This window comes from Podarcis bocagei, assembly GCF_964188305.1.
Source record: "Podarcis bocagei genome assembly, chromosome: 5".
Taxonomy (NCBI): domain Eukaryota; kingdom Metazoa; phylum Chordata; class Lepidosauria; order Squamata; family Lacertidae; genus Podarcis; species Podarcis bocagei.
The window spans coordinates 102,428,000-102,454,563 of record NC_138129.1 but is presented as its reverse complement, the minus strand read 5'-3'; the positions used below and the strand labels follow the sequence as shown (position 1 = coordinate 102,454,563).

Here is a 26,564-nt window from a genome sequence, read left to right as displayed (position 1 = left end):
CAAGCTGGCAGGCTAGTCTGAGAGGATTATCATCTCATTGTGCTGATATGAAGCTAGAGACCTTGACCCCTGCCTATCTTCTCAGAAAAACACACAAAGGAAAAAGCTACCCAAGGTGCTTAGGTAGAGATTTACAATTGCTGTTTTCCTTTACTATTTTATCACTTGGCATATCGAAGAATACCGAGTTTACCTTTCAAACCCATGTGAAAGCCATAAATGAGCAGCAGACCTTGGAAGCTCCCCAGTTCCTCACACCCGCCTGACTAATTGTCCTAACTGGGCTCTGCTTCCTCTTTGGGGGGCGAGAGGCCCGCGGGGGGGATGCGCAGGCAACGTCCTCGCGCTGGCGGGCTTCCCGGGGGCGGCGGGGGGCCTTGGTCGCGGCGAGGCCGAGAGGGGCCCCTCTGGCAGCGCGCGCGCCCGCCGCCCGCCTATCCCGCCCCGCCTGCCTGCCCGCCCGCCCGGCTGACGTGGAGGCGCCTCAGCGGCTCCCGCCTTCCCGGCGACCCGTCCCAGCTCAAGGGCCTCCCTCGTGACGTCGCCACCCTCGAGCCAATCGCGGCGCGAGAAGTGGCTCCTCGTTGCCACGCCCCGCCCTTCAGGATTTGCCGGCGCTTCCCCCCGAGTGGCAGGCCGCGATTGGTGGTCTTCCAGGCTTGTCCAATCCGAGAGAGGCACCTCAGGGCATGCTTGCAGTGTGCGTGCGCCTGTCAAAGGGGAAGGCCTCGCCCGCTGCGCGCGCACCCGCCCCGCCCCCTCTCGGCGGAGCGGCGGCTGCGCGTGAGGCGAGCGCGCCTGGCGGCTATAAGGGCTGCGCTGCTCCTGCTGAGTCCGCGGAGCGCCTGGTCCGAGGCCGCCTGGCGGGGAGCCGGAGCCGGGGAGCGAGCGAGCGAGCGAGATGGGCGCGGCCAAGGTGCTCGTGCTGGCGCTGCTGCTGGCCGTGGCGAGCCTCGCCTCGCCCGCCAGCGCCCAGGCGGAGCGCGAGGGCCCCGCGGACGGTGAGCGCGGAGGGGGGTGGCGGGAAGGGCGGGCGGGCGGATGGACGGGCTTGCGGGCCCCGCGGCGCCTTCAGAGCCTCTTTCCCGGCCAGGCGCCCCGGGCTCTCGCCTGCCTCTGACAAGACTGGCGGAAGCGAGTTCCCGGGGCTGACTGGAGAACGGCCCCAATGTCTCCTTAGCGTTAGGTCCGTCCAGTGGTTGCCGCTTTCTCTGCCTCGGGCTGCAGGGCAGCTGCAGCAACAGGCCAGAGCTGCCACCTCTGGCGTCGGAGGAAGGGGTCTGCCCTCTAGGGAAGCTCATGCGTGGTAAATTGGTTAGTCTCTTAAGGTGCCACAAATACTCTGTCTGGGGTGGTGGTTCTTCCTGCAGGAAGATGTAGAAAAGAGTGCTGAACCCCTTTGTCTCATCTGGAAAGATGATTCTTGCCTCCTTATGTACGTAAATCTAGGCACAAGGAGCACCAAAAGGCAGTAAATGAAATATTTGAATGCAAGTTTCTATTAATTGCCAGATCTGTTTCTGACTTGAGTGACCTTCGGGGAGGGAGGTCTTTAACACAGTGGCAGAGCACATGCTTCAAATGCAAATGGTCCCAGGTTCCCTTCATGGCATCTCCTGGTAGGAGTGGGAAGATGCCTTCCAGAAACCCTGGAAAGCTGCAGCTGCTATTTAGTATTGAAGACAAAGCAAAAACTATGGTCTGACATTGTGAGACAGCTTCCTGTGCGCACAACTTTGTTGTTTTTTTTACTTGCATCCTCTTCTGCAGAAAATGGAACCAGAGTTGTGTTGTGTACTGCTCTGAGGCACTGTGTTTTCACAGTAGATGTTCATACTGGATTGTGCCAGTTGTTTGCATTGTTATACAAATGAGTTCTCTGGAGACACTTGTTTGCAATTTTAACCATACTGATTTAAACACATGTAATTAAATCCGCCTAAACCCTATTATCAGTTCAGCTTGCATGTGTAAATTGGAGTTAATGGCAAAATTCAGGATAAAAGCTCTTCATTTATATACAGTGGTGCCTCGCAAGACGAAATTAATTCGTTCCGCAAGTTTTTTCTTCTTGCGAGTTTTTCGTCTTGCAAAGCACGGTTTCCCTTGGTTCAAAAGGGGTCCGGGGAGAGAGGGGAAGGCGCGCGCGCCTTCCCCTCTGTCCCTGGAGATTGCGGGGCTGGCAACGGGGAGAAGCGATCTTCTCCCCGCCGCCCCTTCCTTCAAAAGAGGTCCGGGGACAGCGGGGAAGACGCGCTGCGCTTCCCCGCTATCCCCGGAGCTTGCGGGGCAAGCTTCGTTTTGCGAAGCAAGCCCATAGGGAAATTCGTCTTGCGAAGCAACTCGAAAACGAAAAAACCTTTCGTCTTGCGAGTTTTTTGTCTCGCGAGGCGGTCGTCTTGCGGGGCACCACTGTACTGGGTATGAAACAATCATTTCTCCCTCACACAATTTGCTGTTATCCCAGAATTCTTTTTCATTTCATCTTGTTGGAAGAAACTTACGAGTTATTCCAAGGTCAGTGTTTTAGGGACCTTTAGAATTAAATATTCTAATTTTGGAAAAGGTGCTTAACAGTTTTTAATGACTGGTGTTTTAATGTATTTTTAATCTTTTGTTGGACACCGCCCAGAGTGGCTGGGGAAACCCAGCCAGATGAGCAGGGTATAAATAATAAATTATTATTATCCAAGTACCTTTCAGCATGGGTTCTGTTGTAAGAATCTTCTATAAATGATTGTAGATCAGGGCTGTGAAAGCTAGAAAATAAATGTCCTTCATGGCTTACCTTCTTTTCTCTCAGTTTATTAGCCACTGTCCAAATAAAAAAATTCCTTCCTGTAGCACCTTAAAGACCAACTAAGTTAGTTCTTGGTATAAGCTTTCGTGTGCATGCACACTTCTTCAGATACACTGAAATAGAAGTTGCCAGATCCTTCTATATATTGAGAAGGTGGGGAGGGGTATTACTCAGAAGGGTGGTGGGAATCGGAGATTGGCAGATAGCTGAGATGAGCCTGTTGACGACTCTTAACGACTGTAATAGGTCTTACAGGAAAAGGCAAGGGGTGAGGAGGTGAGAGATTATTAGCCACTGAGACCTTTCTATTCTAACACAAGATGGATAGCAAGCTTGAATTCAGGTTTGTTGATGTTGGAGAAGCTGTACAGGTGGCATGATAATAGTAGTGAATGTTATGCCTATTTTTTTGTGACCAAATATTATAGCAGCATGTTTCTTGTTCAGAGAATGACTTATCTTTTCCACATTGATGTTTGTTGCTTGATGAACTGGGCTTGTTTGATTCCCAACGCACCACACTAACAGCATTCTCCACCGTAAGGCCTGTTCATTAATAGAAGCACAATAAATGGAAGAGAGAGGGACTCTCCTGATTCTGGGTAAAAGACACTGGGCTGCGAAGGCCCAAGAACCAATAGGCAGGGCAGCTGAATTGTCTGTTCTGGTTTCTTTTATTTATCTCTTTTGCTGCCACTCTACCCCGCCAAACACCTGATTGGCGCAGCAGCAAAAAAAGGTGCATCGTTTGCTGCCACGCTGCTGGGGGGATAGCGCTTAAAAAAAAAAGACATGTATTGATAGATTTAACGTGGCTTGCAATGACAAACCAAGTGCAATGTGCTATGCATCAGGCTGCCTTTTGAACAACTTGGGAACTGTGGCTGATGCAGAATTCAGTGGCCAGGATTGCTTACTAGATTGCTGACTGGAGCACAATGGTCTAAGTATAAATCTTGGCATGACTGCATTGGCTACAAACTAGGTTTGGGGCTCAGTTCAAAGTGGTGCTTAGGACTTATAAAGCCTTGCGCAGCTCAAGGATACAGGTGGCGCTGTGGTCTAAACCACTAAGCCTCTTGGGCTTGCCAATCAGAAGTTTGGCAGTTCGAATCTGCACGATGGAGTGAGCTCCTGTTGCTCTGTCCCAGCTCCTGCCTACATAGCAGTTCAAAAGCATGCCAGTGCAAGTAGATAAATAGGTACCGCTGTGGCAGGAAGGTAAATGACGTTTCCGTGCGCTCTGGTTTCCGTCACAGTGTTCCGTTGCATCAGAAGCGGTTTAGTCATGCTGGCCACATGACCTGGAAAGCTGTCTGGACAAACGCCAGCTCCCTCGGCCTAAAAACAGACAAGTGCCGCACCCCATAGTCGCCTTTGACTGGACTTAGCCACCCAGGGGTCCTTTGCCTTTTTTACCTACGCAGCTCAGCACCCCAACATCTCAAGGGCTGCCTCTTCCCAAGTGAACCAACCCAAACCCTGTGCTCTTCATTTGAAGGCCTTCTCAGTGGTGGCTCCCCATTTGCCCAGGGAGGGGCAACTGACACCACCTCTGTTTTTACAAGAGGATCTGTCCTGGAGTGTCAACACAAGGGGGCTTGTGAAGAAGGCGCAGCAGAGACTGTACTTTTTGAGAATTCTAAGGAAAAACCATCTTCCGCAGAAACTGCTGCTAGCCTTCTATCACTGTGCCATTGAGAGCGTGCTCACTTATGGCTTATTTGTGTGGTACGGAAGCTGTACTACCCAGGACAGGTTGGGGTTGTGCAGAGTTGTTAAGGCAGCAGAGAGCATTGTTGGCTGCCCACTCTCCACCTTAGAGCAGATTATGCCACAAGGTGCCATAGGAAGGCACTGGACATAGTAAAAGATCCATCGCATCCTGGTCACTGTCTCTTCGAGCTCCTGCCGTCGGGATGGAGATACAGGACGATGAAGACAATAATGAGCCGTCTTAAGAACAGCTTCTTCTCCAGAGCGATCTCGGCCCTGAATGGGAAGCCTGGACTTTGAAAGTCATCTAATCTTCCTTGCTGTATTATACTGTATTGTTTTAATTAGTGTTTTTATAGTTGTTTTGATTTTGTGTGGAGTGCCCTACCTGGGTGGATGGAGCAGCCAAGTAATTTCGTTGTCCCCGAGAGGGGGCAATGACAATAAAGATATTATTATTATTATTATTATTATTATTATTATTATTATTAGACACCAGATTTTGGGTCATGAATTAAGAGGGTACTTGGGTACGTTTGTGGTCTCTTGCTGTGCTCATCTTTTTGGGGGTGGTTTAGATCTGTCATTTAATATATTTCTATGTTATGTGCATTTTAGGTTCTTATTTTATTCTTGTTCTTATAGCTGATTTTAATGTTATGGGGGTTTTTTACATTATGAAAAAAGTGACAACAATATTATATTTTTCCCTCCCCCTTAATTAGACTTTGTTGCCCCAGGGGAGACCAGTGTTGATGATGACGAGGACATTGATGATTATGATGAAGATGATAGTTCAGAAATCAAAGAGGAAAATGGTGTTGTCGTATTGAATGATGCAAACTTTGATACTTTTGTTGAAGGAAAGGACACTGTGCTTCTGGAGTTCTATGCCCCTTGGTAAGTCTGGTTCTAGTGTTTCCATCCTCCTCCTTGAAGTTAATTCATATTTCATGTCTGCCATGCTGCAGTAGGATGTTTCTTCTTCCCGCTGTGAGTTCCCATAAAACAGGATGAAAGCTACTTAGTCCTCTTTGTATTTATTTTAAATCAGTGTGCTATCTATTAAATACCCTTTTCTGTACTTAAGCACAATTGTTGATGGAGGGGATTTAAAGTGTTCAGAAGAAAAAAATATGGTTGGTGCTGTTAAAATGTGCATGCTGGAGTGGGAGTGCGCAATCTCGTGGTCCACTTGCATCCAATTGCAAAAAGTGTGTGTGTTATGTCTGCACTGATGATGCTGGTGATAATGATAATGATAACAATAATAATTTATATGCTGCCCATCTGACTGGGTTCCCCCAGCCACTCTAGGCAGCTCCCAACAAATTAAAACAATATCACATCAAACATCAAAAACTTCATTGAACATGGCTGCCCTTAGATGTCTTCCAAAAGTCATATAATTGTTTATTTCCTTGACATCTGATGGGAGGGTGTTCCACAGTGGGGGCTCAACTACCAAGAAGGCCCTCTGCCTGGTTCCCTGTAACCTCACTTCTTCCAGTGAGGGAACCAGCAGAAGACCTCACTGTCTGGGCTGGATGATGGGGGTGGAGACACTCCTTCAGGTATATTGGGCTGAGGCCATTTAGGGCTTTAAAAGACAGCACCAGCAGTGAATTGTGTGCGGAAACATCCCGGGAGCCAATATAGGTCCTTTAAGACCACTGTTCTATGATCCTGGCAGCTGCTCCCTTCCACTGAGCCCTCACAGGAACATCTGACAAGTAAGGAGTTTTCACATCTGTTGTCGGAAGTGGCACAGTCTTGGGAATTCTGCACCCTATGACTTTTCTGAACGTGTGGGTCAATTCTAAATCTTCTGTGCTCAGGCTTGACTTACTCGGTACTGCTTTTAAAAAAGTAATGGAGAGTTTCCATGATTACGCTGTGCTGTTTCCTGCAGCCACAGGTATGGCTTACAGCTCTGCGCTTGCACAGTGTAGTCCATAGTCATTTTGAAGAACACCTAAAATCTGCTAGTCAAACTGCTTTCTTAACACGACTGTATGGCTGCATACATGGCTGTATGGAGCAGTGTGAGCAGACCAGAAGCACTTGGCTGGACACAGCTTCAGTAATGCCTGCAGCCAGCAAAGCCCCAGTGTTTAAGTGACCCTGAAATTTATTTCCTGGTGGGCTTTGGCCTTCTGGGCAGTGACTTTGTTTCTTTCCAGAATTTGAGCCAACCTGTTCAAGCTACCCAGACATATGACATACCTGACTGCTGTGTTGTAAAATCAGCCCTATCGTTTCTCAAAAGTTGTGCTGTAGAAACTGAGTGCTGAAGTTAAACACTTGCAGAATTAATTTGTTTTTCTTCAGGTGTGGGCATTGCAAGCAGTTTGCACCAGAATATGAAAAAATAGCCCAAGCATTGAAAGAAAATGACCCTCCCATCCCAGTTGCCAAAATAGATGCTACAGCAGCCTCCACGGTGTCAGGGCGTTTTGACGTGAGTGGCTACCCAACCATCAAAATTCTGAAGAAGGGGCAGCCTGTGGATTATGAGGGTTCAAGAACAGAAGCAGGTGAGCAGCAGCACACTTCTGATCCTGCAGGCTTTTCTTAGGCTGTTTAATACACCCTTTCATTCACTCAAAATCTGAGTGGTGTCTTCTAAAATACAGGAAGGCTTAAGGCAGGTAAGGATCCTTTTTCCGCCCGGGGCCCCCATGCCCGTGGTAGCGGAAGGGCCAGAGGGAAAAGTGAGCAGAACAAGGCCTATACCTTTTGTCTTTGTGCAGTAAACTACCGTATTTTTCGCTCTATAGGACGCACTTTTTCCCCTTCAAAAATGAAGGGGAAATGTGTGTGCGTCCTATGGAGCGAAGACACCATAGCCCCGCGACCCTCTCCCGGCTGGAGAGGTGACGCGCGGCTATGGCAGGAACCTCTACAGCCCCGCGTCACCTCTGCAGCCGGGAGAGCACGCACGTGGCTAAAGAAGCCATAGCCCCGCAACCCTCTCCCGGCTGGAGAGGTGACGCGCAGCTATGGCAGGAGCCTCTCCGCTGCGCCTTTCCGCTGCTCCCTGACCTGCTCTTTGGGGGTGGTGGTGGGCTTTCCCCGCCCCAAAGAGCAGGTCGAAAGGAACCTGAAGCCTGGAGAGCGAGAGGGGTCAGTGCACACCGACCCCTCTCACTCTCCAGGCTTCCAAGGTAGCCGCCTGAACGCACCTTAAATGGCACCTTGTTTTAGAATGGGAAAACAAGAGGGGGAAAGTTCTCCCCCTCTCTGTGCAGCGCCTCCTGCCGCTTCACTGAAGGGGCGCTGGGCAGAGAGGGGGAGAAATTTTTTTTCTTGTTCTCCCCCCTCTAAAACAAAGTGCGTCCTATTGTCCGGTGCGTCCTATGGTGCGAAAAGTACGGTAGCTTCTACACCCACACCTAGACACCCCTCTGTCCTCCATCCAGGCAAGGCAGCAGCATTTTCAGAGGTCAGGGACACCACCCAAGTTGTGAAGTAGAGCCAGTGAGGTCTGAGGGTCCTATCTGTGGTTCCAAGGGCATGTTACAAGTTTGCATTGATAGAGGATGTACAATTGACTTCCCATAATACTCTTGTATACCGTAATTGACATCCATGTTTCTGGATATGATGCAAAAGGAATTGTGTAATTCCCTCCACAGGGAGTTGTGCTAGCTGTCCCCACACCAGGGGCCTCTTCATCTCCACTTGGGGCAGAAGCTCCGGAAAAGGGATGCATGGGATGCTTAACACAGCACTGTAATATGGAAATAATCCTGATGCAGAGTATTTTGCATTAAAAGCTTTTAAAATGGCTTAAACACATTGCAGTATCACCAGAAAAATAAGCTGTGTTAACTGAAGGATTTTCTAGGAACCATGCCTCCTGCCCCCAGCTCCAAGCTAGGTGAGCTGGCAGCAAATCTGTAGGTGATTTTTGTAATCAGCAGTACTGTGGTAGCAAATTCCTTTTTCTGTGGAATTGTAGAACTTCAACATAGAATTTCAGAGCAAAGTCAGTTAAGAAGGGCTTGTTTTTGTGCATTTTAACTCCTGTGGGATGTGAAGTAGAATCAGAGCTGGAAGGGACCATGAGGGTAATCTAGTCCAACCCCCTGCAGTGCAGGAATCTTTTGCCAAATGTGGGGCTCAAAGCCACAGTCCTGAGATTAAGGGTCTTGAGCTTTTTGGATAGCTCAGCCGGAAGAGCCTAGGACCAACCTGCCAGTTCTCCATCATTCTAAGTGGGTGGCTGGAAGACTGATAGTGCCGTGTACAAACAGATTAGGTTTCTATGTGATTAACATTTAGTATAATGGATTAAAAAAAAAAATTATCTGTGTGCTGACATGCTGTAACATGACTTAGAATTCAAGGTGAGTGTATGTAGATAAGAATAGGCAGGTAATAGAATTAGTCGGCAGGAAGTATTCTGCCAAGGTTCTTTCCGCATAAAGGGATAGTTGTTGTCAAGGTAAGGGCGACCTGGTTCCCTCTCCACATGCAAGGACTTTGCAGTAGACAAGCTGCCCCTTCCACCTGTCATTGCTCATTTTTCTCTTCATATTCTTTTTGTAGAAATTTTGGCTAAAGTGAAAGAAGTTTCGCAGCCTGATTGGGTCCCACCACCTGAAGTCACATTAGTGTTGACCAGCGAAAACTTTGATTTAGTCGTGAACGAGGCTGACATAATCCTGGTTGAATTCTATGCTCCATGGTAAAGGGAAAGAGAGTTTTTTGCCTTTTAGCTTTCACAGTGTTTATATATTCCTTCATTTGATATAGGAACCGCAAGCAGACTTTGTGTGCCCTGCCCCTGGTACAAAATTATAGGGCATGTTCAGTTTGGCTTTATGGAGTCAATATTCCTGCTGCATTTAGAGCTTTGGAAAAATTTGGAGCTAGTGGGAGGGGACTGACTGTATCTCCGTAATCTCCAGTGCACACTTTTATCTGGTATATGCAAAAACATTACACCATGGTTTATCTTTTCAAAGAGTTTGATTTGTTTAAAAGGCTGGGTAACAAAAATTATAGCTGTATGTATGGTGTATTCAGTTTTTGATGTGGGCTGCTTCTAGGTAGTACTTGAAGTAGACCTGTAATCTTATTAGTTTTGTGGCATACCTTCAGATGAAATGAAAACGTGTAATGTCTTGAGATGAGGATTGGCAAGATCATTTTCTATTTCTGCCTTCCTGTTTGCTGCATTTGAATACAGTGGTACCTCGGTTTACAAACTTAATCTGTTCCTGAAGTCCGTTCTTAAACCGAATTCTTTCTTAAACTGAGGCGCGCTTTCCCTAATGAGGGCTCCCGCCACTGGTGCCCTCCCACTGTTTGGATTCCATTCTTAGACCAAGGTAAAGTTTGCAAACCTGGATACTGTTTCCAGTTTTGCGGAGTTCATAAACCGAATTGTTCTTAAACAGGACTGTTCTTAAACCGAGGTACCACTGTATTGACAAGTATTCAGTCTGTTGAACCTCTATGCAAATGTGCAATTTTCACTGCTTATGTAAGTTATTAAGCAGCCACTGGATAACCAAGGTCCTGTGTGTGTATGCCTGTTATCTGCAATTTGCATAGGAACTTGAGGATCCAGCTCAAAACATTGACAGTATTTTCAAACCAGCTGCATCTCTGGGGCACTTGCCTACAAAATGGATACAGATGTATGCTGTGATATTTTATCTTACCCAATCAAAGTATTGGCACTTCAGAAAAGACAGGAAGTTTAAGTACTAGGGGAAGGGGAACAGAGCTATCTTTTCAAGCAGTGAGAATAGATTTCTCTCCATTATCTTTAAGAGCTTTTGGCTACCAAGTTACCCATTCTTGTTCCCTATTGAGGTGTGGGCACTGCAAGCGGTTGGCTCCAGAATATGAGAAAGCAGCCAAGGAGTTGAGCAAGAGAACGCCTCCAATTCCCCTTGCTAAAGTTGATGCTACTGCTGAAACCGATCTTGCTAAGAGATTTGACATTTCTGGATATCCATTACTCAAGATCTTCCGCAAAGGCAAACCTTTTGATTACAATGGTCCAAGAGAAAAATACGGTATGGTTTGTAAAGCACCTTCTTTTTCTTCACAGTAAATACATGAGTTTGGACCTGTTTGTGTTTCATAGACACTGAGCTAAGAATTACATTTTATATGTATGTAAGATGATGTTGAAACTGCCCTGGACTTAGGCAGCATTTCTTGTTTCTATTAATGCTATTTGTATAATTGGTCTGTGATTGGTAATTGCCTGCACCTTATTTTGAAGTGTTATAGAAAGTTTTTGTTAATGTATAAGGGTTTATGCATGCAGAGAAAAAGGACAAAATGGTTAATTTCAGTGTTTTGTTTAATTTGGGTGTGTTTTGTCTTGCACCTGCATCTAGTCAAGCAAGTGGGAATGACTCACCACAATCTATAGTATAAATACTGTTGTGTTTAAGGCAAGTTTGCTCTTGGCCAGAGCCTAGTCAGTCTGTGCTGGATCTACAATTCTGTGTAACTGAAAATGCATTATGCTGTCAGTAAAGCAACTGACTCTTCCTAGATCTGCCTGGTGTTTCTCTGTTGCTTTGGCACACTCCATGGGCATTAGGATGGGACGTGCCCAACATTTTTCATGCCTAAGGCATAAACGTATCAATGGAGGGAGAGAGTGGAATCTTGTTTCTTCTGTGGATTTAAGCTTCCAGCCTGAGAGCTCATTCCACACCAACTGAGGAACTCCTGAAGATGTGACACAAAACCTCAATGTATTCTGAAGATTGCTAGGGTTTTTGAGCTTCACTATTTTCTCACTGGCATTAGCAAAGCACCAGGGAACCATAATCAGACAAGCAGTAACTATAGCACAAGGATATCATTTTGAACCAGGATAAACTCCGTACTGTATGATGACAGCACTTTTAAAATTGTTTTGAATCTTGGCACTGCTTGTTGTGTTTGGTCATATATAAACTTTATTTATTTTTTAATATGTATTACTGCTTTCAGTTTGAAAACTTGCAACATGGTTCATCTGATGTTTTATTTGCTACTATAATTTAACACTAATAAGGCAATAGTTAGCAGCTACATAATAGAATAAAATTACTAGCAATAATAAAACTATCAACAGGGTTTTTTATTTAAAAAAAGCCCTGGGGAAAACAAGTCTTTGGAACATGTTAATTTTTAGTGGTCACCTAGTGCCTCTTTCAGAGAATAGAGCACTTGCAAAACATAACCAGTTTTCACTTAAGAAAATAAAATGCTTTTTGTCAAGCAATAACACAAGTTTGTGTTTTTCTTTTTGTTAACCAGGCATTGTTGATTACATGATAGAACAGGCTGGCCCTCCATCCAAACAGATACAGGCTGTCAAACAGGTACAAGAATTTGTGAAAGATGGAGATGATGTCATTATTATTGGGGTTTTCAAAGGAGACCAGGACCCAGCCTACCAACTGTATCAAGATGCTGGTAAGCCCTTCCTCTCTTGTCCATAGTATGTCAACATTTGCTCAATTCCTACACTTGGAAAGTGCTTTGTAGACATTTCTGATAGTGCAGACTAGGACAGTGTTTCCCAACCACTGTTCCGCGGCACACTACTGTGCCGCGAGATGATGCCTGGTGTGCCGTGGGGAAAATTAAAAAGATTTTTTTTTTTTGTAAAAGTCAAATTAGGTCCTAATCTATCTCTCGAGCACCCCTTGTCCGTTATTGTGACGCATGAAGCGTGTTCCCGCCCACTCCCCGCCCTCCCTTGCTTCTCTCTCTCTCTCTGTGGCGCTCTCCGCCGCTTCCTGCTGGGCATGCGCAGCTCGCCTCGCGCTTCCGTTCCGGCCCCTCCTTCCCCCGACTACCCCGCCGCTCTGTTCCTTTCTCTTTCTCGCGTGTCAGAGAGCGGCGGCGTGAGCGCGGCGGTTCCCTCAGGGCTGACGGAGGGCTCGAGGAGGAGGAGGCAGGACGTGGAGGCGGAGAAAGCGGCGGCGGCCACCCCCCACCTCCGGCTCCAGGCCCGTGTAGAAAGCTGAGGGGGAGAGATAGATAGAGGTGGGCGGCGGCGGTGGCGACCACGACCAACCGCCACAGTAGTTGTAGCGGCGGCAACGGCGAGCAGGGACTCCCGCTCTCTCTCTGTCGTGTGTCTCTCTCTCTCTCCCGGTCCCGTCCGCTGAGTCTCCCGCGCGCCTCGGCTACAAGATGAGCATCGAGATCCCGCCGGGTCTGACTGAGCTGCTGCAGGGCTACACGGTGGAGGTGCTGCGGCACCGGCCGCCGGACCTGCTGGCCTTCGCCGCCGAGTACTTCACCAAGCCCCGCTCTCCTTCCTGCCTCGCTTTGCTGCCTCCTTCCCCCCCACCCCCAAAGCTTGGAGGTTCCCCGGCGCCTACCCGCAGGTTTGACCCCCTTCTCACACCTGTTTGCGCTCCTTGCACGGAATGGGGCGGATGGGGAGGAACGGGGCTCGCAGCTGCCTCCGCTCCCCCTCCCCCCCTCCGCCGGCGGTCCCGCGATTCTTGGCTTTTTGGCGGTTGGCACAGAAGGAAGGCAAGGGGGAGGGGGAAAAATTGAAAACTTTCACTTTCGTGCGTCCCTCCCGGCGTGACGCTGCGCGCTGACGTCACGGGGCTGTAATGGTGGTGTGCCGCGAGATTTTTTTCATCAAACAAGTGTGCCTTTGCCCAAAAAAGGCTGGGAAACACTGGACTAGGAGACAAACTTGCATCTTAGAAATATTAGTCTATTTTCTTGTAGCTACAGTGGCTTGTCAGTTCTCTTTTTTATAATATTTTTTATTGATTTTCATCATGAAAAATACATATCACACCACATTACAACTTTAACAAATTTTCTCTTTTTTTTGGACTTCCTTCAGCCTCTCTGACAATCATCCGAATTAAACTTTTTGATTACACATTTCCTAAATTAGCTATTGCCTTCTAACAAACCCTTCCACACCTATTTTTCTTTTTTACAATATTTCTTAGGTTTTTACAGAGCTTCTTTAAATGCCACTAACATTATTTCATTGTCACTTATGCATTCCCAATATTCCACTAACTTTCCCCAGTCCTCGATGAACTTTTGATCTCGTAGATATCTGATCTTCCCTGTTGGTTTATCAAGCTCTGCATAGTCCATCAGCTTCATTGTTTCCTGCTTGGCAGGGGGTTGGACTCGATGGCCCTTGTGGTCTCTTCCAACTCTATGATTCTGTGATTCTATGATTCTCCACTCCTCCAATGTTGGTACTTGTTCTTGTTTCCAGTTCTGGACCAGTAATATTCTTGCCACTGTTACTGCATATTGGAAAAGTTTACAATCCTTTCTATTTATTTCATTTCCTATAATCCCTAAAAGAAAGGCCTCTGGTTTCTTAACAAATGTATATTTCAACATTTTTTTCAATTCATTATATATCAATTCCCAGAAGCTCTTCACTTTCTTACATTCCCACCACATATGGTAAAAAGTATCATCCTTTTCTTTATATTTCCAACATTTCTTGCATGTTTTATACATTTTTGCAAGTTTTACCAGTGTAATATACCATCTATAAATCATTTTCATAACATTTTCCTTTAACGCAGTACATGTGGTAAATTTGATATTTTCGTTCCATAATTTAATCCAATCATTAAATTGTATATTATATCCAAAATCTCTGGCCCAATGTATCATAACAGATTTAACTTCTTCATCCTTTGTATGCCATTCCAGCAATATCTTATACATTTTAGATAAAATTTTATACTCATTATTTATTATTTCCATTTGGAATTTTGAATCCTCCTCTGCAAATCCATATTCCTTAAGATCTTTTTTAAACATTTCATTTATTTGAAAATAAGGCAACCAATCATATACATACTCTTTTACTTCTTCATAGGGTTTCATTTTCCATTTCCCCCCTTCCTTAACAATCAAATTTCCATATGTAATCCAATTTCTTCTCATATTGATTTTTTTGACACTCATAACCTCTAATGGAGATAACCAGTGCGGAGTTTTTGGTTCAAGTAGGCTTTTATACCTATCCCAATATTTCTATCAACGATCTTCGGAAAATGTGGTTCTCAAAACCTTTATGGATTTTCTTCTTTTCAGACCATAGATACGTGTGCCACCCAAATCTGTTGTCAAATCCTTCTATATCTAACAACTCTGTGTTTTCTAATTTTACCCATTCCTTTAACCAACAGAGACATGAAGCTTCATAATATAATTTCAGGTCTGGCAGGGCGAAGCCTCCTCTCTCTTTAGCATCTGTTAGTAACTTAAATTGAATTCTTGGCTTCTTACCCTGCCAGATATACCTTATAATTACTCTTTGCCATTCTTTAAAGGTCATAGTCCCTTTGATTATTGGAATTGTCTGAAACAAAAATAACAGTTTTGGCAGCACGCTCACCTTTATCGTTGAAATCCTTCCCCACAACGATAACTTCATTCATCTCCACACCTCCAGATCTATCTTTATTCCATTCCACACTGGTATATAATTATTCTGATATAAATCAATATTCTTAGGGGTTATCCAAATACCCAAATATTTCACCTTCTTCACCACTTCTATACCTATTTGTTGTTGCATTATTCCTATCGTCTCTTGATCCATGTTCTTAGCAATTATTTTAGTTTTTTTTTTCTTATTCAATATGAATCCGGTTTGACCAAATCTTTCCACCTCTATAAGTATGTTTTTAACACTTTCCAAAGGTTCCTCCACCGTTAGAACCAGATCATCGGCAAAGGCTTTAACCTTATATTCATTCAGGCGTACTGCAACCCCTTTTATTACCTCATTTTCCCTTATAGATTTTAGAAAGACTTCCATGACCATGATGAATAACAGTGGCGAAAGTGGACACCCTTGTCATTTACCCTTGGTTATCCCTATTTCTTCCGTAATCACATTATTAACAATTAATTTAGCTTTCTGTTCGGTATATATTACCTTTATTCCATTGAGGAATTCCTTCCCCACCTCCATATACCGTATTTTTCGCCCCATAGGATGCACCGGCCCATAAGACGCACCTAGTTTTGTGGGGGGGAAATAAAGGGGGGATTATTTCCTCCCCCCAGGTGCGCTGCGCTAATCCCGAAGCTTGGGGCGTGCGGAGCTCAGTGCGCCCCAAGCTTCTGGGTGCCGGCAAGGTCTCCACTAGCCATGGGAGAGTCGCGCGACTTTGCGTGGCTCTCCCAGGGTTAGCGGAGCACTGCGCTAATCCCGAAGCTTGGGGCGTGCGGCGCTCAGCGCGCCCCAAGCTTCTGAGTGCCGGCAAGGTCTCCGCTAGCCGTGGGAGAGCCGCGCGGCTCTCCCAGGGCTAGCGGAGCGCTGCGCTAATCCCGAAGCTTGGGGCGTGCAGAGCTCAGCGCGCCCCAAGCTTCTGGGTGCCGGCAAGGTCTCCACTAGCGCTAGACTGCTGTGCTAATCCCGAAGCTTGGGGCGTGCGGAGCTCAGCGCGCCCCAAGCTTCTGGGTGCAGACAAGCTCTCCGCTAGCCCTGGGAGAGCTGGGTCTCCCACGGCTAGCGGATAGATTCCTGAAGCCTGGAGAGCGAGAGGGGTCGGTGCGCGCCGACCCCCCTCGCTCTCCAGGGTTCAGCGAAAGCCTGCATTCGCCCCATAGGACGCACACACATTTTCCCTTCATTTTTGGAGGGGAAAAAGTGCGTCTTATAGGGCGAAAAATACGGTATTCTAAATTTTTTAACATAAAATCCCAAGATATATTATCAAAGACCTTTTCACATATTAACATAGCTTGTTTCTCATTCCTGGCAGTCAGATATTCCAAAATATTGATTGTATTCCTTACATTGTCTTTCATCTGTCTGCCAGGTAGGAAACCCGCTTGATCCTTATGAATAACTTATTGTAATTTTTTTTAATCCTCTTTGCTAAAATACTTGCAAAGATTTTGTAATCTGTATTTAACAACGAAATAGGCCTGTAGTTTTTAACTTGTGTCAAATCAGAGTCTTGTTTTGGAATAAAAGTAATAAATGCTTCTTTCCATGTTTCTGGGATTTCTCTTTCCTTAAGAATATTATCCATAACTTCTTTCAAGGGTATTGACAGGATGTGTTTCATTTCTTTATAGTAACTTGCTGTAAATCCATCTGGTCCCGGAGCTTTCCCTTTTTTGAGTTCTTTTATTGTCTCTTTTATTTCATCAATTTCTATTGGGGCGTTCAGCTTATCTATTTTTTCTGTCGGGATCTTCTGCACCTTTTTTCATTTAGATATCTTTCTATCTTCCTCATATTGTTCTTCTCTGTTCTTTTATATAGATGTCTGTAAAAGTCCAAGAATCCTTTTTTAATACCTTTTGGATTGTCTATTTCTTCTCCCTCCACGATGATTTTGTTGATTGTATTCTGTTCTTTTCTTTTCTTAATTTGCCATGCCAGCCATTTGCCTGATTTGTTAGCCGATTCAAAGTTCCTTTGTCTCATTCTTTTTATAGTCAATTCTACTTCTTTGTTGATTATCATCACAAATTTTGCAGAGCCTTTATATTCTGTTTTGCTTTATCATTATTCGGTTTCTTAACTAATTTTTGTTCGTTTTCCATTATTTGTCTTAAAATTTCCTTCTTTCCTTTTTCTCTGCTTTTATTTTTGATTGCATTCTGCTGGATGAAAAACCCTCTCATAACCGCCTTGCTGGCATCCCATACTGTATTCATTTTCGTACCCTTGTTAGAATTATTTACAAAATAGTCCATCAGATTCTTTTGGGCTTTCTCAACAATTTTTTGATCATCTAGGAGATAATCATTCATTCTCCATCTGAACGATCTTTCTTCGTATCCTTGTAATTCAAGTTTTATTGGACTATGATCTGAAATTACTCTAGGTTGAATTTCTATTTGCCTGATTTTTGGAGTTAATTCATTTGAGACCCATATTTGATCATTTCTCGACATTGACTGATTTGGGTCTGAATAGAATGTAAATTGTTTTTCCAGTGGGTGTCTCAATCTCCAAATATCAATTAAATTGCAGTTTTTTTATCATCGAAAAAAATGTCTTTGGTAATTTCCCTTCTTTGCTAAGCCCTGCTGCTCTTAGTCTGTCCATTTCCATTGACACCACACCGTTCATGTCTCCCATTATTATAATCTTTTGGTCTATATATTCGAACAGCTTTTCTTCCAAATTGTTTAAAAAGTCAGTTTTGTTTCCATTTGGTGCATAGATCCCGACAATTATTTTCCCCCCTTGCCATTGGATCTGGACTGCGATGACTCTTCCTTCTTCATCTTTAAAAATTTGTTGAGCTTCAATTTTATTCCTTACATATAATACAACCCCTCTCTTCTTACTCTTGTCGGAAGAAATAAATTCGTTTCCCAATCTTTTGTTGATCAAAACTTTCCTATGTTTTCTCGCCACATGAGTTTCTTGTAGGCAAATTATATGCAAATTTTTCCTTTTTAAACATTGTTCAATTTTGTTCCTTTTATTCCTATCATTCATTCCATTAATGTTCCAATTCAATAATTTTAGTACCATTATGACCTCTTAATTAAATAAGGGATTTTGTTACTATTTATAGTCCATCTGTTTTTCCATCTTCTTCTTCTTGTTCCTCTTCCACTTCTTCTTCTGTCTCTTTTCCATTCTCCTCTTCTTCATCTTTAAGATCCACTCCTCCTGCTCCTACTCCTCCCACAGCTCCTTTTTCTTCATCTTCTTCTGCTCTTAATTCCTTATATTTTCTCAGGAACTTACTTGTCTCTTCTGGGCTTGTCAGTCTATGTTTCTTACTTTTATAGAAGAAGGAAATTCCTTCAGGGAATTCCCATCTGAATTCTATGTCATTTCTCTTAAGAATTTGGACAAAAGCTTTGTATGGGTCTCTTCGTTTCAGTAGTCTTATTGGAATGTCTTTAAAGATAATAATGTAACTTCCTTCAATATTTAATCTTTTTTCTCTGTTCCTTTGTAGTATCAGATTTCTCATGTCTCTGTAATGGACATTACAGAGACATGAGAAACATACATACAACCGGATGTATATCCATTCAGTCTCTGTAAGAAATCATATCATTACATAAGATCCCTAATAGCAACAGAACTTTAGACCAGAGTTGTCTGGGCAATAAATCCTTCCAAGAGGAGATCTGGGAACTCAGCAGTACCATAGACCCAGATGGTCTGTTTACAAACCCTCACTCCAGGTGTCAATACTTTTGCATTTCTGACCCAGCAATTTCCTTTCTCCTCTTTGGTATTCCTCCAAACCTACCTACCTACCCCTCTCTCTCTCTCTCTCTCTCTATATATATATATATATATATATATAATTTTTGTTTTTCAGCTAATAACCTAAGAGAAGAATTCAAGTTCCATCATACCTTCAGCAATGAAATTTCAACCTTTTTGAAAGTGGACCCAGGAAAACTGGTGGTGATGCAACCTGAAAGATTTCACTCAAAATATGAACCTAAAATGCATGTTTTAGACATTAAAGTGAGTACTTCTATCAAGGCTATACTGGGTACAAACAAGTTGGTTTTCTTTCATTCATTTTATTTCTTGGTGCTCCAGCTTGCATCTTAAATCTAATGCTCAAGACCCAATATAGCTAGAGCTGTGGCTACTGAAATGAACATATGAGAATTCTGAGTGTGCCCAGTTGAAGCAAACCCCAGCAAGTTCCAAAGTGATAGATGTGCAAAATCTGAACAGTCACTTGCAGGAGAGACTAAGCTAAGAGAAAATGGAAACAGGCTCTTGGGGAGACTTCAGAAATGAAAAATCTTGGTGGAGAGTAGAGCACAAAAATCTAGGCTTGGCGGGGGCGTGTATAGTGGTGGCAGGGGTGGAGAGAAAGAAATCTATCCAGCCAACATGGCATGGAATAAGCTGTTTCACTTAGCAGACACTTGGAAGTAAGCTACACATCGCCAGAGCCTGTCACCCAACCTGTCTTGTAATCATGGTAGCCAGGCTTTCTGTGAGATAGCAGGAAATCCTGAATTCTGTAGCTAATCCTATTTTCTGAGTCTGAAAACTGAAATATTTTCAACACACCTGTTGTTTCTTCTGGGTGGTGGTGGTGGTTTTTTAAGAAAAGGTTTTTTAAGAAGAGGCCTTCTGTAATGTAAACTCCTCCAATGGTCACATCCCACTGATTTTTGTTTCTGTAAACAGGATTCCACTGATGCCACTGAAGTGAAAGACCACGTGGTGAAGCATGCCTTGCCTCTTGTGGGTCATCGCAAATCTGCCAATGATGCTAAGAGATACACCAAGAAGCCTCTGGTAGTTGTTTATTATACAGTGGACTTCAGCTTTGATTATCGTGTTGGTAGGTATTACTTTTAGTTAGTGTTGTACCCAATGTCATACTTGGAGTGGCCCTAATGAAGTCATACAAACATAGAAATGTAGAGTTGGAAGGGACCCCGAGGGTCTTCCAGTCCAACTGCCTGCGATGCAGTAATCTCAGCTAAAGCATCCATGTGAGAGAGCCATCCAATATCTGCTTAAAAGCCTCCAAGGAAGGAGAGGCCACAACCTCCCAAGGGAGACCGTTCCACTGTAACAGCTCTTACTGTCAAAGTTAACTGGAGGAGAGCTCAGTCAGCAGAGCAATAGATTCTTAATTTTAGGTTTGTGGGTTCAAGCTCCATGTTGGGCAAAGGATCCCTGCATTGCAAGGAGGTTGGACTAGATGACCCTCGTGGTCCATTCCAATTCTATTATTCGGAATCCATTGGTTTGAGTCCTACTCTCTAGAGCAGGAGAAAACAAGCTTGCTCCATCTTCCATGTGACACCCCTTAAAATATTTTAAAATGGCTATCATATTTCCTCTTAGTCTCTTCTCCAGGCTAAACATACTCAACTCCCTTAACTGTTCCTCATACAGCTTGGCTTCCAGACCCTTGATTATCTTGGTTGCCCTTCTCTACACACGTTCCAGCTTGTCAATATCCTTCTTAAATTGTGGCATCCAGAATTGGACAGAGTATTCCAGTTGTGGTCTGACCAAGGCAGAATAGAGTGGTAATATTACTTCCCTTAATCTGGACACTCGGCTTCTGTGGATGCAGCCTAGAAGAGCATTAGCTTTTTTGCTGCAGCATCACACTGTGGACTCATGTGACGCTTGTAGTCCACCAAGACCAAGGTCCTTTTCACATGTGCTACTGGCAAGCCAGGTGTCCCCCATCTTATGTTGGTGCAGCTGGTTATTCCTGCCTAAGCGCAGAACCTTACATTTGTCCCTATTGAACTTCATTTTGTTAATTTGGGCCCAGTTTTCTGATCAAACAGTTCAGGCAAGCAACCAGTCTTTCCAAAAGAGACACGCTCACCCGCTTTCAGTCTCCTCCACCAATCTCTCACAAACGCCCCTATTTCCAAGTCCTGGTCATGAGCTCCCAGAATCGGCAACCAGGTAAGTATAACTGGGTTGAATATAACCTGCTCCAGAATAAACCAGATGTCTCTAACTTCATTGTGTGTTTGTTGTCTTCAGCTACTCAGTACTGGCGAAACAAAGTCTTGGAAGTGGCTAAGGACTTCCCAGAATATACTTTTGCAATTGCGGACGAAGAAGACTATTCTTCTGAGATAAAGGATCTGGGACTTGTTGACAGTGGAGAGGATGTCAATGCTGCTATCTTTGATGAAGGTGGTAAAAAGTATGCCATGGAACCAGAAGAGTTTGATTCTGATGTGCTGAGGGAATTTGTTGTCTCATTCAAAAAAGGTAAACTGTAGTTGGATTGTGGACAATCCATGCTTCCTGAACGCAGCCCTGTTTAGGGAAGTTTTTAATGTTTAAAGTTTTATTCTGCTTAATATTCTGTTGGGAGCCACCCAGAGTGGCTGGGGAAACCCAGCCAGATGGGCGGGCTATAAATATTATTATTATTAATTATTATTTACAGTATTATGCTTCCTTAAATTTGCGTGTAGGTTTACTAGCCCCCTGTGTAATTCATGAGCTTAGTTCTCTCTCACACTTTCCCAGAAGCTGGATAAACCTGGATGTAGCACCATTTAAAGAGAATACTGAGCCTTTTCCCCTTCAAATGGCAGCAAAAATAGTTTGAAATATCTAGTCCTACCCTCTGCATACTTGATATTACTATTTTATCATAGGGAAATTGTCTTAAGATGAACCACCCGAAATGTCACAAGTAGTGAGCCAGCTTTTCAGCTCTTCACCAGGTTATTATTATTATTTATTAAATTGGTTAGTGGCTTTAGCTTGCACAGGGCAACGCAAGGGAACAAAAAACCGCACATAAATACAGTAAAACCAGAGGTGTGGGGGGATACATTAAAACCATCCCACACACTTCTAAAAGGCCACAGACTGCTTAATTAGCCAAAGGCCTGGTTATAGAGGAAAGTATTTGCCTTGCCTCTAAAGAGATGTAACAAAGGTGCCAGGCAAACCTCCCTGGTGGGCAGCCACTTCAAAAAAGCCCATTCTCATGTTGCCACCCTCTGGACCTCCCTTGGAGAGAAGGGAGCACACAAAGGGCCTAAGATGATGACCGCAGAGAGGTATTTTGGTCCTGAGCCGTTTAAGGCTTTATAGGTAAAAACCCAGCACTTTAAATTGGGCCCTGAAACTGATTTGCAGTCAGGCCCGTCTTTCCTCAGTGAGCAACCTGGCTGCTGAATTCTGTATCTTAAATTGCAAAAAAGGAAATATTTTAGTTTTGTTCTTCCCTATGGGCCAATATGCCGTATGTCCCAAATGCTGTGAAAGGCAATTTTCGTCAAACTGTACTTTGTGATCTAAACTTTTCACAAGTGATCATTCAAGGAGCTATTTACAGAAAAATTGGAGCTGTGGATTGGGGGGGGGGGCGCGGGTTGGCAGTAACTCATCTATGTTAGTAGTGTTGTTGCCAACTTCTGTGAACTAACTGCAAGGGACATGGTCTTTTATGACAGTTTTCCTCTTTCCTAGGTAAACTGAAACCCATTGTGAAGTCCCAACCAGTACCAAAAAATAACAAGGGTCCTGTGAAGATTGTAGTTGGCAAAACGTTTGAATCTATAGTGATGGATCCAAAGACTGATGTTCTCATAGAGTTCTATGCTCCCTGGTGTGGACACTGTAAGAAGCTAGAGCCCATTTATACTGAGCTGGGTAAAAAATACAAAACTCAGAAAAACCTGGTCATTGCCAAAATGGATGCTACTGCCAATGATGTCACCAATGAAAATTACAAAGTAGAAGGATTCCCGACCATCTATTTTGCTCCTAGCAATAAGAAAAAGGATCCTATTAAATTTGGAAGTGGAGAAAGAGATCTGGAAAGCTTGAGCAAATTTGTAGAAGAATATGCCACCAAACTAAGTAGGACAAAAGAAGAACTTTAGGTGGAACAACAATCATTGGTGAAGAGTTAATGCAAACTTACTGAAATATTGATTGGGGAAAACAACTTAGCACCTGGAGCAAAGAGAATTTGGGGGTGGCAAAACAATGCTGTATGAGATTTTTGTATTACAAAAGAAATCTGAACACTGAACTTTTTGATGTAAATGGTTTTTATTAGTTTCAACAGTTTTGATCTAAGAAAAATACATTATTTTTTGTTACTAACTTGAGCTCCCCCCCCCCCCCGAAAGCAAAGCTATAATACTTTTTTCAGACCCTTGTAATAAAATCACTTCTAGAGCTGTTGTCCCTTCAATATTGCCTCTTTCTCCTTCTTCCCCCTCAAGAAGAGAAGCACACCCCCCCCCAGGCCTGGGACTCAGTGCTGCTGCTGCTGTGGCCGCCCCAGAGCACCAACTGGGTGCTGAAGGTGGGAGCTTGAATCTCACCGCCAGCTGCTGCGTAATCCTGGTCATGTGGTTGCTCTTGCCTTTCCCCACAAGACATCCTGCTTTTCCTGTGTGCTCAAATTATGCAATGTCCAAAATAATAAAAGGAAACCTCCAAAGGAACAAAAGGTTCCAAAGCTTGGCAGAGGAGCAGCCACAGTGAGTGCAAAGCAGGTGGGGAGGGAGGCTGCCATGAGCGTCACCAGAATTTATGTTGCGGGTACAGGACATCCTTTCGTCATCCTCTATCTGGCTCAGTCTAGCAGATTTGGAATGAAATGCCTCAACAACAGTTGTTTTAAATTGCTTTTGACCCCAGCAAGCAGTTCAATTCCAAATTTTCTGATTATTTCTACCTTTAAGTATTTTTATTTATTTACGTGTTTTCGGGGATCAGCTGCCCCTGCCTACACCCATGGATGCTGCTGCTACAAGCCCCCCGGAATAGCATGCTGCAAGGTTGCTGGTACTCTGTGAAAGGCAGCCCCACGGCTCACGGGTGAGGTTAGAGGCCACAGGCAGGAGGGCTGGCCCAGTTGGCCTCGCAGGGAGGATGGAGACTGAGCTGTTGGCTTTCATGCATGCCCAAATGTTGCAGAGGGCCACAGAAAACGCCTCAAGGGCCATGTGATCACCCACCCTGACCTAAGGCCACAGGGGATGCTGCTGCTGGAGAGTGCCAGGGGGGTGTTATGCCAGGCAGTCTGTCCTGCACTTCCTAAGAGAGGCCACTGCACTCAATGGTCAATGAATCTTTATTTGCGTCAGCTATCGGCCATAGCAATAAAACAACAATACGATATACAAAGAATAAAACTAAAAAGTCAATTATATAAAATACATTTTAGGGGACGACAAAATAATAGTAGCAAAACATAACGATAATAATAGTAAGATCCTAGGAGAGGAATCTGGGCGATGACGCTAATGTCACTCAGGTAGCAGCTCTCAGTCTCATTGCTCTCTCGACAAATTTGGCAACCTTCTCTGTTGTCGAGCCGTTCTGGTCGGCCAGGAGTGAGAACAGTTTGGCTTCACAAGAGTGGCCCGGGATGGCAGACAGGAGCGGCGCGATGGTCTCGTCCCTGAGATCTTTATATAGGGAGCAAGACAAGAGAACGTGTGACACAGTCTCCACGCAGCCAGCTCCACAGGGGCAGAGCCGGTTCTCGAATGGAGTTCCTTGATATCTACCCTCAAGAACAGCCGAGGGTAACATATTTAGTCTGGCCAGTGTAAAGGCCCGTCTGAGTTTTGGAATGGTTAAGGTAGACAAATAAGGTGCCCGAAAATCAAAGTGGGAGGGGGGCAGATAAGCGTACCAAGCACTAAATTTCTTAATATAGGCCAGATTATTTTGCTGCTCAATATCCTTCATGCGCTGATCAATAATAGTTTTTGCCTTGGGGAGACCCATTTTCAGGAGATGCTGTGCTTGGAGGCCACATATAAGTAGTTTTTGATGCACTACTTTGGACCACCGACTTATATGAGCATCTCGTGCTACTAGAGGTAGTAGTCCGGATGGGTTTAAATTTAAGCGAAGCCAATAGTTAAATGTTCTTAACCAGGTTCGGGTTTCGACGGAGAGGAGGCCAGTCTCCAGCCGTAGGGCCGCATTTGGTGCGCATGGTGGAACGGCTAAAATCTGTCTTAAGAATTTAGACTGGACCGTTTCAAGTGTGCGGCAATGATTTCCCGTCCAGATTTGGGCCCCGTAGAGTAATTGTGCCAAGGGTTTTGCTTGAAAGACCTCCAGAGCTGCTGGGATATGTCTGCCCCCTTTCGTAAAGTAAAAGCGAGACAGTATTTTGGCGCTTTGAGATGCTTTTTCCCTAGCATATTTATGATGGGCCTCCCAGGCCCCTGTTGACTGGAAAACCACTCCTAGGTATTTGAAAATTTTGACCTGTTCTATTGGCTGATTGTCCATCTCCCATCTATGATGTCTGTGTCTCCTAGCGAAGACCATGACTTTGGTTTTTTGGTGATTAACCACCAATTGATCTCTCCTGCAGTAGGCTGAGAATTCTCTTAGTAGCCTTTTGAGGCCTACTTTAGTTCGTGATAAGAGAACCGCGTCGTCCGCATAGAGGAGTACTGAAATTGGTTTTTCGGCCAGTTTGGGGGCATGAAACTCCGGGGGTGTTAGGTATTTGACCATGTCATTTATATATAAGTTGAATAAGGCCGGGGCTAAAATACAGCCCTGCTTGACTCCTTTGGTGGCTGATACAGGGCCAATTAGTTGCCCATTTACTGAGGTTCTTACATATAACTTGGAGTCTTTATATAGGCTTTTTATCAAGAATAGTAATCTTTTATCAATGTTGGTAACATTGAGTTTAGCCCAAAGTTTGACTCGTGAGATCAAGTCAAAGGCCGCCTTCAGGTCAATAAATGCTGCGTATAGAATCCCGCGTGTTTTATTGGCGTATTTATCAATGAGATGTGCTAATACGAAACAATGGTCTATTGTTGTTCTGCCCTGTCTGAAGCCGGCTTGCTCCTCTGCCAGAACTGCCTCAGTTTCCATCCAGTCAATTAGTTTGATGTGGAGGTGTTTGGAATACAATTTGCTGGGGATAGTAAGGAGGCTAATGGGTCTATAGCTCGCTGGATCTGCCATAGGACCCTTTTTATAGATTGGAATGATTACTGTCTCTGTCCAGCAGCCAGGGATTATGCCTGTTGAATCGATGTATGTGAATATTGACTCCATTAAAGGAGCCCACCAACTGATGTTGTTCTTCATGAGCTCTGCTGGAATGTGGTCTATGCCCGGGGCTTTGTTGTTTTTCAGTTGGGCAATTAGATTCCCCACCTCCTCTATGGAGACAGGAGGCCAATATGGTAAGTTCTCGGGGTAGGCACTTGGATCATTGTTCTGAGCTTTGTCGTCGAAGAAGAGGGTTTGGAAATATTTCATCCACTCCTGGGGTTCTACAGTACATGTGGGACCAATCCGCTCTTGGCCCAGGAGCCCCCTGATGGTACGCCAGAAGGAGGTTGAATCTTTCTCATTCGAGGCCTTCACTAAGTTACACCAGGCCAATCTCTCAGCTTTTTGTTTTTTTGCCTTTAATAGCTGTTTATAGTTTCGACTTAAATCAATGTAAGCCATAAATAGCAAGGGTGCTCCGGTGTTTCTGTAGTTCCGGTAGGTTGATCTCAGACGTTTCCTTGCTTGTCTACACTCCAAATCAAACCATCTCTCTTGATCCTTTGCCCGCTTTGTAACAGAATTAAGTATCTCCCACTG

General features: G+C 44.5%; 1 protein-coding gene across 2 annotated transcripts; it reads left to right on the top strand.

Moving 5' to 3' along the window:
• Positions 1-825: 825 nt before the first annotated feature.
• PDIA4 (protein disulfide isomerase family A member 4) lies at positions 826-23,169 on the top strand. Of its 2 annotated transcripts, none has more exons than XM_081193296.1 (10): positions 826-1,001; positions 5,242-5,416; positions 6,848-7,053; positions 9,071-9,209; positions 10,346-10,551; positions 11,798-11,956; positions 18,817-18,968; positions 19,653-19,809; positions 20,985-21,218; positions 22,437-23,169. In XM_081193296.1, exons 1-10 carry the CDS (start codon positions 902-904, stop codon positions 22,850-22,852), a joined length of 1,944 nt encoding a protein of 647 aa, XP_081049422.1. In that variant the 5' UTR covers positions 826-901; the 3' UTR covers positions 22,853-23,169. The 2 variants fall into 2 exon arrangements, with proteins under 2 accessions (XP_081049422.1, XP_081049423.1); XM_081193297.1 differs by lacking the exon at positions 826-1,001 and adding an exon at positions 1,166-1,306.
• Positions 23,170-26,564: the final 3,395 nt, after the last annotated feature.

What these genes read in the sequence shown, in the direction of transcription:
- PDIA4 (XM_081193296.1), top strand. Translation starts at nt 902, where the DNA reads ATGGGCGCGGCCAAGGTGCTCGTGCTGGCGCTGCTGCTGGCCGTGGCG. An exon ending in GTTGAATTCTATGCTCCATG is followed by an intron (nt 9,210 to 10,345) that starts GTAAAGGGAAAG and finishes TTCCCTATTGAG; the next exon opens with GTGTGGGCACTGCAAGCGGT. An exon ending in CAGCTTTGATTATCGTGTTG is followed by an intron (nt 19,810 to 20,984) that starts GTAGGTATTACT and finishes TGTTGTCTTCAG; the next exon opens with CTACTCAGTACTGGCGAAAC.